General features: G+C 42.5%; 1 protein-coding gene across 1 annotated transcript in view; it reads left to right on the top strand.

Moving 5' to 3' along the window:
- Slc25a12 (solute carrier family 25 member 12) overlaps positions 1 to 16,895 on the top strand; it is a 94,669-nt gene that overhangs the window by 21,091 nt on the left and 56,683 nt on the right. The window contains 2 exon segments of the mRNA NM_001399269.1: positions 4,386 to 4,528; positions 15,344 to 15,459. Coding sequence (NP_001386198.1) covers positions 4,386 to 4,528; positions 15,344 to 15,459 — 259 coding nt within the window.

Raw genomic sequence — 16,895 nt, 5'->3', positions numbered from 1 at the left:
CTTTCAGAATAAGACAAACGAGATGTTTCTGGTTTAAATTTCCTCCTGGTTGAAAGGACGTGTGTCTTGGTTTACTCAGTTCACAGGTATTTGAACCAGTTAACCCAAGAGCAAACCAACAGCCATTTGCCCTTCTCCTTCTCATCTCACTCCCCAGTGGCGACCCGAGACACTCTTTTAGCTGTTTATTTTGATTTTTCCTTTTATATCTTTATGCTGCTGTCTGTAAGCTTTTCTCTTTGCTGTGGTCCTGGAGATTGAACCCAGGGCTTTGTGGGCTACCTAGGGAAGCGTCCTTGTAATATTTTCAGTTTCTCTTCCGTTCTTCTCAATACGGTTATACTGTTTCGTTATTCAGTGGCAACGTTATTCTCAGTGCAAATACTGTTTATTTTGAACTAAGTTGTACTTTTTTGGTTGGTTGCTTGAGACAGGATCGTGTTATATAGACCAGACTGGCTTTGAACTCATGTTGATCCTACTGATTCTGTCTCTGCTTTAACAGTGCTAGGCTTTCAGGTGTTTGCTACCTGGCTTAAAATTGTGTAATCTTCCGCCCATCCATCCATCCATCCATCCATCCATCCATCCATCCACCTACCTATCCATCCATCCATCCATTTATTTACATCTATGTATTTATTGGAGTCAGGGTTTCTCTGAATAGCCCTGGATGTCCTGAAAGGACATCTCTGTAGACCAGCCAGGCTGGTCTCGAACTCACAGAGATCCACCTGCCTCTGCCTCCCAAGTGTTGGGATTAAAGACATGTGCCACTACTGCCTGGCTTTTTTTTTTTTTAATACATTTTTATTTAGTGTGTGTGTGTGCGTGTGCGTGTGCATACGTGTGTGTGTGTGTGTGTGTGTGTGTGCTCGCTCACTCGTGCATGTGTCTGTGTGTCTGTTTATGCATGCACATGGCATACATGCACAGTGTACTTGAGGTCTGAAGACAACTTAGAGGCCTTTGTTTTCTGCTTCCACCAAGTTGGCTCTGAGGATTGAACTCAGGTTGTCAGGCTTGGTGGTGAGTGCCTTTACTAGACACAGCCTGGTCTCAAACACCCTGTGATACTCCTGCCTCAGCCTCCTAAGTGTTGGGACTACAGGTGTGAGCCCCCACCATCCCAGCTTCATTTGTCGATTTTGATATTTCCTATTTTGTCCAACAAAAATACATTTTCATAGTTAAAGATTATCTAATTTTTATTTGCTTGTCTGTATTCCTACTACTGATTGATTAATTTAATGGGCTTTTTAAAAAGTGCCTACTGTGTGCCAGGCACTGCTTTTGCTGCTGGGGGCATGTTAGGGAAAATAAAAACTAGACAAAGATTCTCCTGTGATATGTTAGGTGGGAGGTGGTGAAATTCAGGTGGAAAGGGGTCTGTGTGAAAGGGAAAAACAGTTTTATAAGGGTAGGGGGACTGGAGGTATAGACACGAGGCCAAGTTGAAATGTTAAATAGGGGATGAAGGTGGGTCTTTGAGGAGGTGACATTTGAGCCAACCTGGATTTTTCCCAGCACCCCTTTCCTCCTTCTCTGTGTCCATAGTAATCTGGTCTTTGGTTTTCCCTGGTGGCTTTGCTTCCCTTGGTTCTCCATCTGCTTCAGTTAGGAGGAGTAGATCACCTCGAGGGCAATAGCACATGGTTCTAGGGGTTCCCTTGCTCAATTCTTCAGAGGATAGAAGGCCCATGGATCCTATTTCTCTCTTTGATTTAGTTCACCCCCTTTAAAAACAAAAAACAAAAAACAAAAACCTAAAACTACTGGGGCCATGGAGAGAGCAGAGCTGATAAAAGCACTACTTGCCAAACTCCGTGACCTGAGTTTGGTACTTGGGACCCTCATGGTGGAAAGAGAGAACAGCCTTTCAGAAGTTGCTCCCTGACTTCCTCACTTGTGCTGTGGCATGTGTGCCCACCCCAGATAAAGAAATGTAATAAAAAAAATTCTATAGTTTCCTGAGAAATGGAACACGAAGGCTGAAAAGTGGTGCTGAGAATATGGATGTCTCAAAATAGTGTAGCTAACTGTACATCTGATGGGGAGTTGGCTTAGTTTAGAATTCCCAGATGGAAATAATTTCTCTCGGGCCTTTATCCGTTGTCTTTGAGTGTCGTCCTGATATTTCATTCTGGCCTGGTGTTTCTCTCTCTGGAAACTTTGGCCCTAGTAGTTTTTTTTTAAAAGAGAAGGTGAACTAAATCAAGGAGAGAAATAGGATCCAGGGGCCTTCGATCCACTGAGGAATTGGGCAAGGGATCCCCTAGAACCATGGTGCTATCGCCCTCCAGGTGACCTACTCCTAACTGGAGCAGATGGATTTTAGGATTATTCTTTTTTTCTTTTTCTTTTTTCACCTGCTGTCCTGCAGTTTTATGAGGGAGAATGAGGCCTTGGTGAGATTTTTACATTATTTATTTATTTTGCCTGACATTTAATGAATCTCTCTAGTCTTCAGTTTGGGAAATTCCCTGACCTTACTTCTCTGTTGGTAATGATGTTTGGTCATGCCACTGTGCACCGGGTGTTGATAACAATGCTTGGTTATACCTCCCTGCACCAAGTGTTGGTAATGATGCTTGGTTATACCTCCCTGCACCAAGTGTTGGTAATGATGCCTGGTTATACCTCCCTGCACCAAGTGTTAGTAATGATGCTTGGTTATACCTCCCTGCACCAAGTGTTGGTAATGATGCCTGGTTATACCTCCCTGCACCAAGTGTTAGTAATGATGCTTGGTTATACCTCCCTGCACCGAGTCCTTGAAATGATAAGGGGTTTTTGGATAAGCATACCTTTAAAAAAGTTGACATGAGAGGTAGAAGAATTTTTCTTTCTTTTCCATTGACTAGGATTTGGAATAATGTCTCTTTAGAATACTGTAATTTCATTTTTAACGGCAGTTGTGCATCACCCACAGCCCCACGCACTCTGACAGACTCTTGGAAGAAGGCTACATGTGGGAAATGAGGTGTCTGCAAGCTCACCTGCAGGCCTTGGCCTCACCTCCACTTTCCTCAGTCTTTCTGGTACCTCTTACTAGTATCTTTATTTTTATTTACTTATTTTATTTTTGCAGATTATACTCAGCTGAGAAAGCTATAATCCTGAGCCCGTGTGGTTTTACACTTACTCAGTATTGTGTGTGTGTGTGTGTGTGTGTACTATGGCATGTGTGTGGAAGTCAGAGAGGACAGCTATTGGGAACTGGTTCTCTCTGACTGTGTGATTCCCAAGAATTGAAGTCACATTATCAGTCTTTTTAACAAGTGCCTTTACCTACTGGGTCATCTTGCCAGATCCTCTATATTTTATTTTATTGTTTATTTTTAAACATTTATTTGTTGCCAGGTGCAGTGGCACACACCTTTAATCTCAGAGCTTGGGAGACAGAGTTAGGCAGATCTCTGTGAGTTCAAGACCAGCCTGGACTACAGGGAGAGTTCTAGGACAGCAAGGGCTGTTAAACAGAGAAACCGTGTCTTGAAAAACCAAAACAAAACAAAATAAAACTTTCTTTATTCTATGTGTTTGGGTGTTTTGCCTGCATTTGTGTTTATGCACCCTGTGGTTGCAGTGCCCTAGAAAGCCAGAAGAGGGCAGTAGAGCCTCTGGAGCTGGAGTTACAGACTGTTGTCAGCTGCCCTGTGGGTGCTGGAAACTGAATCCAGGTCTTCTGGAAAAGCGACCAGTGCTCTTAATCCCAGAACCATTCTAGTACCAACTCATTAATTGAGATAAAAATACTCACATCATATTAAATTTCTCATTGTGGTCATTTTAAAGTCTACTACTAGGGTTGGGGATTTAGCTCAGTGGTAGAGCGCTTGCCTAGGAAGCGCAAGGCCCTGGGTTCGGTCCCCAGCTCCGGGAAAAAAAAAAAAAAGAACCAAAAAAAAAAAAGTCTACTACTTAGCAAATTTATTTTAAACATGTAGCCATCACTATTATGTAATTCCAGAACAAAATCATCATTCTCAGACAGGAAAACACATATTCATTGAGTCCTGTCTCCCTCCCCAGGTCCTGGCTGTCATAATTCTGTGTTTTCATTCATGAGCTTGCCTTGGTAGATATTTTATGTAAATGGGATTCTACACTGTGGACCTTTGTGTCTGGTTCATCTCACCCAGCAGATTGTCAGGGTTCATCAGTATTGACCATGTATCAGTTCTTTTCTGTGGTCTTCAACTGGTATCTGAGTGTTTGGTTTTCCAGAATCCAGAGGCAATATCCACATTCATTACCCTTATTTCGATTTCAAAACTGCCCTCTGGCTTACTCCCCACCCCCCACCCCCGCAAACAGCTGTCCGCCAGCAGATGGCGCTGTGTCGTGGTGTCTTCAGTGTGCCTTGCTTACTTGTCTTTCAGTATGCCAGCACCGAGGTGGACGGAGAGCATTACATGACTCCGGAAGACTTCGTTCAACGCTACCTTGGCCTGTACAATGATCCGAACAGCAACCCAAAGATCGTGCAGCTCTTGGCAGGAGTAGCTGATCAAACCAAGGATGGGTAAGGACTTTTGTAAATGTCCTGAAAACCTGTCGTGTACTTTATTAAAAATGTAAGACTGTAAGGTTCACATCATCTTTTTTATTTTATTTATTTTATTTATTTTGAGACAGGGTCTTACTTACTACATAGCCTTGGCTGGCCTTGAACTCAGAGAGCCTCCTGCTTCTGTCTCCTAAGTATTGAGATGAAAGGGACATCATGATGACCAGCCTCTGTCTGGAATTATTTTAGAATGTATTTTAATATAAGTGTTTGGTCTGCCTGTATGTGTGTGTACTCCGTGCATGGTGCGTGAGGAGGCCAGAAGACAGCAGTTCTCTGGATATTGAATTACAGATAGTTGTGAGCTGCCCTGTGGGTGCTGGGAACTGAACGTGTGCCACCAGTGAGAGCAGTAAGTGCTCTTAACTACTGGGCCATCTTTCCCACCCTGTATTTAGAGTTTTAATAGTAGTCAATATCTTTCCTCTGAAAGGTATAAAAGTGGTATTATTAACTCCCATTACCAAGCGTGCTGGCATTGTTATTTTCTGAAAAAAAATGGCACGAGAGAAGCCATATTTTATATCGAATGATCTGCTTAGGATGGGGCCCCCGAAAACTAATTTTATTTTTTGTTTTCATTTATTTGAAAAACACAGAAGGCCTGCTAATGTGTCAGGATTTATCCTTCATGGTAAGGATGTGTCAGTAAGGGCTGGAGAGATGGCCTATTGGTTAAGAGCACTGGCTGCTCTTACAGAGGTCCTGAGTTCAAATCCCAGCAACCACATGGTGGCTCACGACCATCTGTAATGGGCTCTTATGCCCTCTCCTGGTGTGTCTGAAGACAGTGACAGTGTATTTATATACATAAAATAAATGAATAAATCTTAAAAAAATGTGTCAGTAAGCAAGTCACAAATGGCAACAAAGGAAATAAAAATGTAGATTATAGGCTGTTAGGAGGATTGTGTACTATGAAGAACGTCAGGACTGGCCTGTAGTCATCTCTCTACCTGTTCAGATGGAAAACATTATGTTAAACACCACAATTTGCCAGGAACTGTTGGGCCTTATAAATATATATGTGAATAAAATGAGGTTGCTGACCTTAAGAATAAGCTCACAGCTTAATGGGAAAGAGAGGGCCAGGTGAAGAAAGAAACAAGCCAGTATTTGTGGGGTAAACCCAGTAATGACATATACGCAGAGAGAAGCTTGACTGACTCTGAGAAGTTAGGACAGTATCATAGAAGAGGGGACCGTTGGGTGAAACCAGGGGGAGGAACCGGTCTGATAGCTGGACATAAAGGGAGAATTCCAGGGAGGGAAAGTGTTGTGAAACATGTGTGTGCACGTATGTGTGTATATGTGCATGTGTGTGTGTATGTGTGTGCATGTGTATATATGTGTGTGTATGTGTATGTGTACACATGTGTGTGTATGCATGTGTATGTATATATGTGTATGTGTGTGCATGTGTGTGTATGTGTGTCTGTGTATATATGTGTGTGTGTGTGTACACATGTGCGTGTATGCATATGTGTGTGTGTGTGTGTGTGTGTGTGTGAACGTCAGGGAATTTATATTGCGAGTATGTTGGTGTGACACTGTTCTGTTGAGGCAAAAGGTATAGTTGGAGTGAGACTGGGGACTTTGTGTGCTCAGTTTTTGTTGTGTCTGGTCCTTATTGACTTACTGTCTTGGGGTACTTTTTGCCTCATAGCGGATGAGGGTGAACTTACAGAAGCAACAAGGTTCACCTTACTGTGGAGATAATCCATTCCTCACGGGGAGCTGTTAATCTTAGTAAAACTGCATGGGGCTGGATTATGAACCACGTGCAACACTTACTGAATTAGGTAACAAAAACAACCATTCACTATGACAGTTTTCATCTAGGTTCCCAGATCCTTAAGGGCCCACTAGCTGTGGAGGTGCTTGTGTGAAAAGCTGGACAGTGAAGAGGCTTTCTCCATCACTATAAACATCCCAGGCTTTAGAAGAGGCTGGAGAGGGACAAGACTGGTCTCATGCAGTCCAGTTAGCCGACTCCTGTAATGGAGGACATAGCAAGGGTGTCGCAGGGGTTCCCTCTTGCAAGAGCTGACTCAGTTCTCTTGTACTGTCCCATAGAACTCAGTACAGTGCATGAAATTTGGGACATCCAACAGATTGTTAGCTCAGTGAGTCTCTAATGACTGGGAAGATACATCACTGTAATGGCAGATGTTGGATAAAAGTTATACGTTTTGTCTAGTATTAAAAAAGTCAGAGCAGGGCTGGAGAGATGGCTCAGAGATCAAGAGCACTGACTGTTCTTCCAGAGATCCTTAGTTCAATTCCCAGCAGCCACATGGTGGCTCACAACCATCTGTAATGGGATCTGATGCCCTCTTCTGGTGTGTCTGAAGACAGTTACAGTGTACTCATACATAAAATAAATAAATTAAAAAAATGAGGGGTTGTTTTTAAAATAAAAAAGTCAGATCAGCTCCCAAACTGCTGATGAGATCATTTATAGAGAGTCTGGGTAGTGGTTAGACAGACGGTTTATAGGAATGAATGAATTTAATTTAATTAGAATTCTTCATTTTCAATTATTAAAGGTAAGGTACATTTTGCTCTTCTAGAAAATATCAGCATGTTTGCTGCTCATTGGATCTGAGATCTGGTTTTATATTTATTTATTGAAACAAGAGTTTCTCTATGTAGCCCTGCTATCCTTGAACTCACTAAGTAGAGTGAGCTGACCTTGAACCCACAGAGATCCACCTGCCTCTGTCTCCCGAGTACTGGGATCAAAGGTGTCTGCCACCACACTTGGCCCTACTTTCCCCTCTATTTTTATTTCATGTTTTGACTGCATGTATGTCTGTGCATGCAATGCTCAAGGAGGCCAGACAAGAGCATCAAATCCTCTGGAACTGGGGTTACATGGCAGTGGGCTACCATGTGGGTGCTGGGAATTGAACCTGGATCCTCTGGAAGAGCAGCCAGTGGTCCCAACCTCTGAGCCATCTCTCTAGTTCCAGACCTGGTTTTAGGATACCCATGTTTTTGTATAAGTATTGGATGGTTTTTGTAATTATCTTGCTTTTTTTCCCCCTCTTTTGAAACTATATGATTTTTGTAGGTTGTGGTATATTGTTAAGGTGGGACACTTTTCATGCAGTCAAGTAGAATTCTAGTGTTAATTTGGAAGAGTGCATCAGTAATAGCTTTTGTGTAGTAAAGAATCTAGTAATATTGAATTGAGTTCACTCTTTTTTTTTCTGATACAGTGTATTACTATGTAGTCCTAGCTGGTCTATAACTCACAGATCCATCTGACTCTGCCTCCCAGTGCCAATTATTTTTTCTACAGAGGGTTTCTCTGTGTAGTCCTGGACTGTCCTAGAACTCCCTCTGTGGATCAGGCTGGCCTAGAACATAAGAGGTCTTCTCTGCCTCCCCACTGCTGGGATTAAAGGCATGTGCCTCACCGCCAGATATGAGTTTACATTTTAAAGATACTTTTTTTCCTATTCTTTTTTTATAAAATGAGTTATAAGATATGGTAATCCCTCAGTTTCACTCTCCTAAGTACTGGCTTCTATGGATCAACCACACCCATCAGCAGCCCCCTTCTTCCTGCTTCCTTCCTGCTTCCTTCCTGCCTCCTTCCTTCCTTTTTTCCTTTTCATGTTTTTGAGTCTCATTTAGCCCATAAATTACTTCTAGAAGCAGAGGAAAATAGTATTTTTCTAGAAAGCTTAGACTCCTGTCTTTTGTCAATGCAGTGTATACTTGAAACAACAGCAATATTCTGTACAATTATGTATGAAACAGTGAAACCAAGGAAATGAGTAGACGCAGTGGAGACAAGTTTAAGTAACGTGGCTAAGTGTGAGGTGAGACCTAGCTTACAACTGGTTAACAGTCTTTCATTGGTTCCACCCGGTACCTGCTTTTAGAATATCCATTCTTTCAGGTAAGTCTTTTGTGAATGCTTTCATACTGCTTTTGGAACTTTGTGAACATGAAAGAACACAGCACCCCCCCCCCTCCATGTTTTCTAGCCCATGAATTACTCTTTCTTGCTGTCCCCTATCTACCAATAGACGGTGAAATAAGGCGCTTAGTAGAGAGAGTCATGCAGAAGCAGCAGCGTGTGGTATAAATAGCCCGATGGGTTGTCTAAAAGTCAGACGTCAGCCAAGTGTTATTTATGAGATTGCGGCTTAAACTTTGGAGTTCTAGTTTCGTAATGAAAAGCAAAATGATTTTATGCATTAAATGCAGATCACAGAGGCTATTATCATGTGATCTGATCTAAAATATTTAGACAGTTGCTTCTTTGAAACTGTAACTTCCAGGACGGAGGTGTCTATATTTAGTCAGAAGTTCTCTGAAGTTCTACCTGCTGTACCGAGAAGACCTGGTCTTTTTTCTCTGACTCTTCATGAGTGATTTTTTTTTTCTTATTTTATGTACCATGGATGTCAAAGAACCATTCGTTTTTGACAGAGAATTTGGCTATTTTACAAAAATTTGTAGAAAATTACAAAAGCAACAAACATTTTGGCATTATGTTAGTTTCCATTCTGGTAAAGGGCACAGTGGAAACATTTACTACTCAGTCACGACATCTGTTACTTCAAAGTTACAAAATACACATTTCAAATAAAAATTCCCAGCCCCTGGGAGGTGGAAGCAGGAGGATCAGGAGTTTGATGTGCTTCCCCGTAGCCCATAAAAATAATTTAAAAATAGGTTGGTCAGGTAGAGCTCGTCCAGGGGTGGGGTGCATGTCAGGGGTCAGAACCTGGTGCGCTCTCCCGTGTCTGACTTTCCCCTGCTGATAGATTCATAGGAAAGTAAACGGCTGTAGTTCTGCCCTACTGGCTCCAATACGCTAGCCACGCAGTGGTGTGGTGGATGGTATACTAATCGGCAAAATGCATCAGTTTGGTAGGTTCCATAGGGTTTGCATTTTAACAGGGGCTGCTTGCTGTATACAGTATAAACCTCTGTGAGTCCCCAGTGTCCTGAGGTGGAGACAGCCAAGGACCACAGCTGCCATTTTGGAAGCAGTTCCTGCTTGGCACCAAGAGTTACCAAGTGTCACCTGGGACCAGAAACTGCCTGTTGCTCAAGCTCACAATTTGTCAAGGGAAATAAAAAAAACAAAACAAAACAAAAACTGGATATTTGTATGAAATCATAGGATTTCCTAATGCTGTCACCAAGTATATTAGTCTAGTCAGAATTCCTAGAAATTAATGCTTTGCCACATGAAACACATCTGTGGGACATATACAGATTCCTAGGCAGCAGCTTAAAACCTTTGCTGACTAGCGAGCTCATCTTTGATTATCTCTCATAAAAAAGAGAAATCTTTGTTATTGAGCATAAAATATGTCTCAGTGTGGCTCATTCTATATTTCAAGGTCACTTGTGTTTTTGATGCTGAATTCTGGATACTTAAAAGAAAATCAAATTGTTACAAGTTTGTTCATATACATATATAATACATATATATAATATATATACATATATGTATGTATATATTTATCCTTTAGGAAAAACTTCAAAAAAAATGAAGACGGGACCCTCACACTAACTCAGTGTTCCTCAACCTGTGGGTTGTAACCCCTTTGGAGCCAACCAACACTTCAAAGAAGTTGAATATCAGATAACATTCATTTCAGATATGTACATTATAATTTATAACAGTAGAAAAATTACAGTTATGAAGTAGAAACAAAAATAATTTTATGGTTGGAGGTCAGCACAACATGAGGAACTGTATTAAAGAGACACAGCATTAGGAAGGCTGAGAGACACTGAGCTAACTGAAATGCTAGCTTAGTTTAGTTCATGCTAAAGAACCTTTGGTGAAATTAAGTCCTTGAGGGCCTCGTGAGTCCTTGGAGGAACAACACACCATTGAAACTGCGTATCAACCTACTTTGTACCAGAAAGTACAGGGGAGCTAAGACCGTATGAGCCACTGTGTGGGTGCTGGGAATTGAACCCAGGTCCTCTGGAAGAACAGCTGAGCCATCTCTCCAGCCTGAGTTTTCATGTTATTATTAAACACAACTTTGAGTGTCTGTTTTAGTGAATGGAGAAATAAAGGAAAGTGTGAAGTATCAAGCCATTTTTTTCTCATACTGTATCAGGAAATCTCTCTCCGCAGTCGCATTCTGAACTGAGTTTGTGTAAGAATCTTTATGGGTTCTTATCCTGAACCAATTCTGTGCTCCTTGATAGGCTCTTTTGGATAAAAGATTATCCAATTAGACTTTTAAAACTGAATTGCATCACTGCTTGTGCAATGAGACCTGTGTACGAGGCTCTGTAAAGGTACAGTGTGTTACACTGCAAGTGTGTGAGGAGGAACTGGGGCCCTGGGATGTCTGTCTCTACTGAAGACATGATATTGGAGCTGTGCTCTGTGGGGCAGACTGAATAGACAGAAGCCTGGAGGTGGTGGTGAGGGGATCGTTCCAAGGAGAACGTGTTGCTGAGTGATGGCCCTGAGTAGAAGGAACATGAATTACTCCTGTCGTCGAGTGAGGGGCTTAGGAAAGAACAAGGGAGGTGTGCAGGATCAGATCTTTAGGACCACAAGCCACATTAGCCCTTAGGTCTAGTCCTTTAGATTACAGGTCCCCACGAAGTGGGGTCCAAACCAGGCCACTGGAGACTAAATAGGCATTCAGCCCCTCTTCCTGGAAGATGACCAATGAATAGTTTCACAGTGTTTGAAGAAGGGAACCAACTTGATTAGATCTGCATTTAGAAAAGAGTCCTCTGCACTAACCAGGCACAGAAAGACCAAGTCTCCTGATGCTTAACCGTGTGTGGCCGCTACCAGAAAATAGGAAGTGCATTGTGGTACCTGCATGTGGATGGGCATGGAGACGTAGGGGAGGAGTGTATAATTGCAGTCCCATAGGAGAATACAGACAGAAAGTTGTGCCCACAGCAAGTAACTATTTGGAGGCATAAAGGTAAGTGGTCCCCAGAGACTGGAGAGCAGAAGGGAAGGGAAAGTCAGGGAATGGAGAAAACGGGATGACTGTGTAGCTGTTAAGAGTTTCTTTATTAGAGAAGATAATGTTCTGTCAGAGAGCACAGTCAGACACCCCTGTGCCAAAACCGTCACTGGATTGTATACCTTAAACACAAATTATCTGGTAAGTGGATTAAATTGCAAAGGCTTTCGCCTTGTGGAGAGTTTAAGAAGCCCTCTGGCTACAGTGTAATGAGTGACAGAAGAAGGCTGGAAGGAGCCAGACCATTGGTCAGGAGGGTTTTGCCAGCCATAGCTGTTGAGAACGAGTGGGTATATGTTAGGAGATGTATTTCTGGAGATAATTTATGCTGGTGAACACCAGTATACTACTTTTTTTTTTTTTTTTTTTTTTGGTTCTTTTTTTTCGGAGCTGGGGACTGAACCCAGGGCCTTGCGCTTCCTAGGTAAGCGCTCTACCACTGAGCTAAATCCCCAGCCCCATACTACTTTTTAAATTGGTTTTGTTTTGCTTTTTGAAACTAACCCATGATGGCCTCGAACTCCTTTGTAACTTTGAACTCTAACCCTTCTGCTTCTATCTCCCTAGTATTGGGGTAACAGGTATGCCCCCCTAATCCCAGCCAGCTCTTTAAGTTTCTTCTTTTCTTTTGGGAACAGGGAACATGGCTATGGCCCTGGCTGTCCTGGAAGTCACTAGGTGGTTTAGGCCTCAAAGTCTCAGAGACCCAGTGGCCTGGCCTCTGTCTCCTCAGTGCTTAGATTATATGTGTGTGCCAGTATACCCAGCCTTATTTTTAATTTTAATATGATACTTTCCTAAGAAAGTAATCTCTTAATTGTCTGATATGTATTATTCAGCACAAATGTTAATTACTGCAGGACTTTCTCTCCGCGTGTCTTTCTGTACTTTCGGCTTGAGGGGGAAAATAGATTTGTCAATATTCATAACAGTGTGCCTTTGAGGGATAATTTTGTAATGCTGCCACTTGGATGCGCATCCATTAAGAAAGCAGAGAGCGCTGAGGAGACGGTTCAGTGATTAAAGGCTGAGCTCACAAACAAACACCAAGAATAGAAGAAAGAGACAAATACACAGGAATTCAAAGAAAACAAAATAATAGGTGAGTCAGATGGACCTTAGCCAGGAATGGGGGTCACATCCAGCAAAGTTCAGGGACCTGGTGAGCTGTCCCATGCTCGACTTTCTCCTGCTGATGGAGATAGAAGAAAGTAATCGGCCACAAAAGCTGTGGTCATTGAGGATTAGTGTGTCCTGTTGGCCCCAAGCTCCTAGGTCTGTCAGTGAGGCCTGTTAATGGCACCATGGCTTCCAGGGAAGGACACAGGAAGACTGGCAGCACTGTGAGGTAGGCAGGTCCCGAATCCCACATATAGGACTTCAGGGTCCACTCCTGAGGCTTGGGTGCTACCCCTCTCTGCAGACCTGTATGTGATGGTGCCTCAAAGGGTGCGTCGTAGCAGTGGTGACAATCACAGTTAAACCACAGTGGTACCTGTTCGTGCCCTTCACAGTACTGGTCGCTTTTCCATATATTTTATATCACAGAGTTCTCAAAACAAGCTTGAGACTTGTTAAATGTCAAATGTTTCACGTATAAGGAAGCTCAGAGGCTAAGACACTTGTCCAGGGTCATCCTCAGTCCTTGATACTGTATCCTACTTCCTTTAAAGTCACACCATCTTTCCCATGAGCTTTTGCAAGACCTAGGGCGGTGGTTTTGGAATCTGCAGGCCGTATAGGCGCACAGGCTTCTCATTCCAGCACTCCGGAGGTTAGGAGGTCAGCATTATCCTCTATGGAGGCTTTGAGGCCAGCCTGGGCTACATGAGACCCTCTCAAAGAGAAAGAAAAGACAGGAAAAACAAAACCAACCAACCAGCCAAACCAAACCAACCAAACAAACAAATCCCCAAAACCAGAAACATGGACTCTCCTTGACAAGATCACTGTGATTTCTGATTAGCTGACATATGTGTGCTCTGTGAAGTCATTAACCTGCGGTTACTTTGACTACTGGTTAATTTCAGAACTCACTAAATATATATGTTAAGGTTCAGTAAGTTTTAAAAATGTGAGATTCTACCTTTTGAGGGTTCCTTAAAGACATATTATTGTCTTTTCAAACATGTAATAGAATAATATAGTGATTTTTTTTGTTCTCAACCCTTTTGGTAATTATCAAGGTAGTGATTAAATTTATTTCATTTAAATTTCTGTCCTTTGGCTTGTTTTGCCAAAGGATCCAGATGGCATGGTTTATGTACAAATACTCTTTTTTTAATTTCTGAAAGATTCCCAGCTCCCATCATTTCATGTAGCTTAGCTTAACCTTGAACTTGCTGTGTAGAAAGAAGCTGGCCTTGAACTCCTGATTTACCTCATCATCTCCCCAGTGTTAGATTTACAAGTATGTGCCGCCACATCCATTTTGAAATCACTATGCATCTGTATATGTGTATATATGAAAAAAAAATAAACATACCACAGTCCAAGGCAGAGGGGCAATGGGGACTGTTTCAGTTGTCAGCAGGGCAGTCTCTCAGACGTCCTTGGTGATCTGGTGGTGAAGTTTCAGACCCATCAAGATGAGTTACCAGCAGTAGCATACAATACAATAATTTGTACCAGCATCCCCGCCCTCCAGCCTCCCCGCCTCCAGCATCCCCTGTTTCTGGTCCTTCAGCCTCCAGGGCTGCACAGGTAGATTACAGCTCTGTCTCACTATTCTTCTCACGTACTTCGGCTTGTCCCTCACTTCTTCCTCAACCATACTCTTCATGGTGCAGAAGTTTGGTCCTGAGGCTGAGAGCACCTTTTCTAAATTTTATTTTCTCAGACCTCTGCGAGGTCTTGCAGTTTCTTACAGGGCTGTATTTTCATGGTGGTGGTTAACATGGTCCTCTGTGCAGTGCATTACACTCTCTCCAAATCGATGATTAGTTCTAAATCATTGGTTCTCAATGAGGGTAATTTTGTTTTCTGGGGCATCTTTGACAATATCTAAAGACATTTTCGTTGCTCACAACTGAGAGACGAAATTGACATCTCCTTCTCAGACCCAGGGATACTGCTAACTATAGCCACAAATCATAGAAGACCCAATAACAAAAGATTATCCAGATTAAAATGTCAGCAGACTGAGGTCGGGAGGCAACTGATTAAGCGTAGGCTTATTTTTGGCCTGCTCCTTATGCTAGGAGCTATTGACTAATGAATGCTCGTGTTCGTTACTTTGTTAAGGGCATACAAAAATGTACTGTTCCTTCCCTTCCACAAAGATATCTCCCCTTCATCTGTCCCCTCTTTACACCGAGCTGCAGTTCATACAGTAACACACAGTAAATGCCTGGCATTGGTGACTCTCCCCGGAGGAGCCGAGACCCAGGGTACGAGCTGGGTCTTCTGGGAGAAGCGCATGCCCATGTTCTCAGGTGTATTTTACTTTTGCCTGGGTCCTCTTTCTCTAACCTTCATGCTTTAGCGTATATTGAAACATCGTCATTAAATAAACTCTAACTCTGCTTCATAAAAACACCCAGTATTTTTTTATTCTCTACTAACCTGGAATTTTTAAAAAAAGTTTTTATGTGTGTGTGTGTGTGTGTGTGTGTGTGTGTGTGTGTGTGTGTGTGTGTACATACATTGGATCTACAGGTAACTGAGGAGTTATTGGCATGGTTACTGTGAACTGAATCTGGGCCCGCCTGTGTGAGCAGCGCTTGCTGTTAATAGCTGACCTGCCATCCCTCAGGCCCCAGTAACATTTTATATTTCGTTCCAGGTTGATCTCCTATCAAGAGTTTTTGGCATTTGAATCTGTTCTATGTGCTCCAGATTCCATGTTCATAGTGGCTTTCCAACTGTTTGACAAGAGTGGAAATGGAGAGGTGACATTTGGTAAGGGGAAAAAATAAGGTTATAAGGAAATAAGTAAAGTTCCCAATGCTGGTTCAGTTCTTCACTCCCAGTTCCCACAGTTACTGAGTGTGTGTTGTTTGTCCAGGGCCTACACAGTGAGCGAAGTAGGAATTTCCAAAAGCGGTTTTTGCGTCACTTTCTTCAGGGTGTTAGGGGAGTGAACTTGGGAGCGGTGTTGCTCCAGCTCCCTCAGACACTCATACTTGGTCTTGCTAAGAGTGGAGTGAGTGCTTTTCATTGTGGTCCATGAAGCAAAAGTACGAACACACCTGCCCTTTCATTCTGAGGGCTTTATATACTTTAGTTTTGAATAGGGAGTTTGGAGCTGCTCCATAACATCTTGGGAATATTGCTACCCTGCCATTTTCCACCCACAAGGAGGCTCAGGGATGATGGAGTTTCCCCAGTGTCCCCTCTACTTTAGAGCCTTGGTTTTAGGACACAAAGTCGAGAGAGCCGAATTGTCTCCTGAGGTGAATGCAGATGTTGAGTTAAATTCTTCCGTAGGAACATTGTCTCCCAAGTATACAAACCAGAATTTTTCTTTTCTTTCTTTCCTTTTTTTTTTTCTTCAGCTATCATTCATCTTCAAAGACGATCATTTGTAGAAATTAGTTGACCGTAATAAAAAGTATTGGTTAATCTTTTCTTCAGCAGCTTTTCGATAAATCAGTGTAGTATTTTTCAAAGATTTAGAGCCCCCTTTTTTTTGCCCGTTCATTTCTCTTAATATTTGAAAGCATTTTTATTATGGATAAAAATTAATAACATAAACGTTTTCCATTTTTGTAGTTTTCAAGTGTTCAGTTCAGCCAGGTTTGGGATGTTCACTTTTCCAGAACTTTTCATCCTCCAGGAGTGAAATTGACCCCCCCCCCCTTTTATGGTGTGAATTGCCACAAATATTTGTAAAGAAAACCTGGAAATCCAGGCTTTCCCTGAGTTATAGCACTGTTTATCCCCTTTGATGGGTTAATTGAAGTAGAAGTGTCACTTATTTACTCGTAAAAGGCATGGTGGCTCACAGTACTTGGGAGGCAAAGGCAAAGGCAGAGGCAGGTGGATCCCTGCAGTCTGAGGCCAGCCTGGTCTAGTTCTAGGACAGCCAGAGCTACATAGAGAAACCTTGTCCTAAAAAACAAAACAAAACAAAAACAAAAAAGGAAGCAACGTCACTATAATTTGTCAGAGCGTGTGAAAGTATGGGTACGTTGCCTCTTGCCTGTGATTTGGTGGGCACACTGTCTACTCTGGCACCCCACCCCCTTCATTGGCTCATCCTCCTTTGTGAAGAACATTTTCGCCTAAAAATAACTCTGCAGAGGTCTGTGTTTCGGCATAGAGCCGGGCATCCGCCCTGCTTTGCAGCAAGCTCTGGTCATTTTGCTTCCTGAAGAACAATGACTATAGAGAGG

This window comes from Rattus norvegicus, chromosome 3 (genome assembly GCF_036323735.1).
Source record: "Rattus norvegicus strain BN/NHsdMcwi chromosome 3, GRCr8, whole genome shotgun sequence".
In the NCBI taxonomy this organism is placed as follows: domain Eukaryota; kingdom Metazoa; phylum Chordata; class Mammalia; order Rodentia; family Muridae; genus Rattus; species Rattus norvegicus.
Note: the sequence above shows the minus strand (reverse complement) of the source record. Positions and strands in the feature narration are given on the sequence as shown.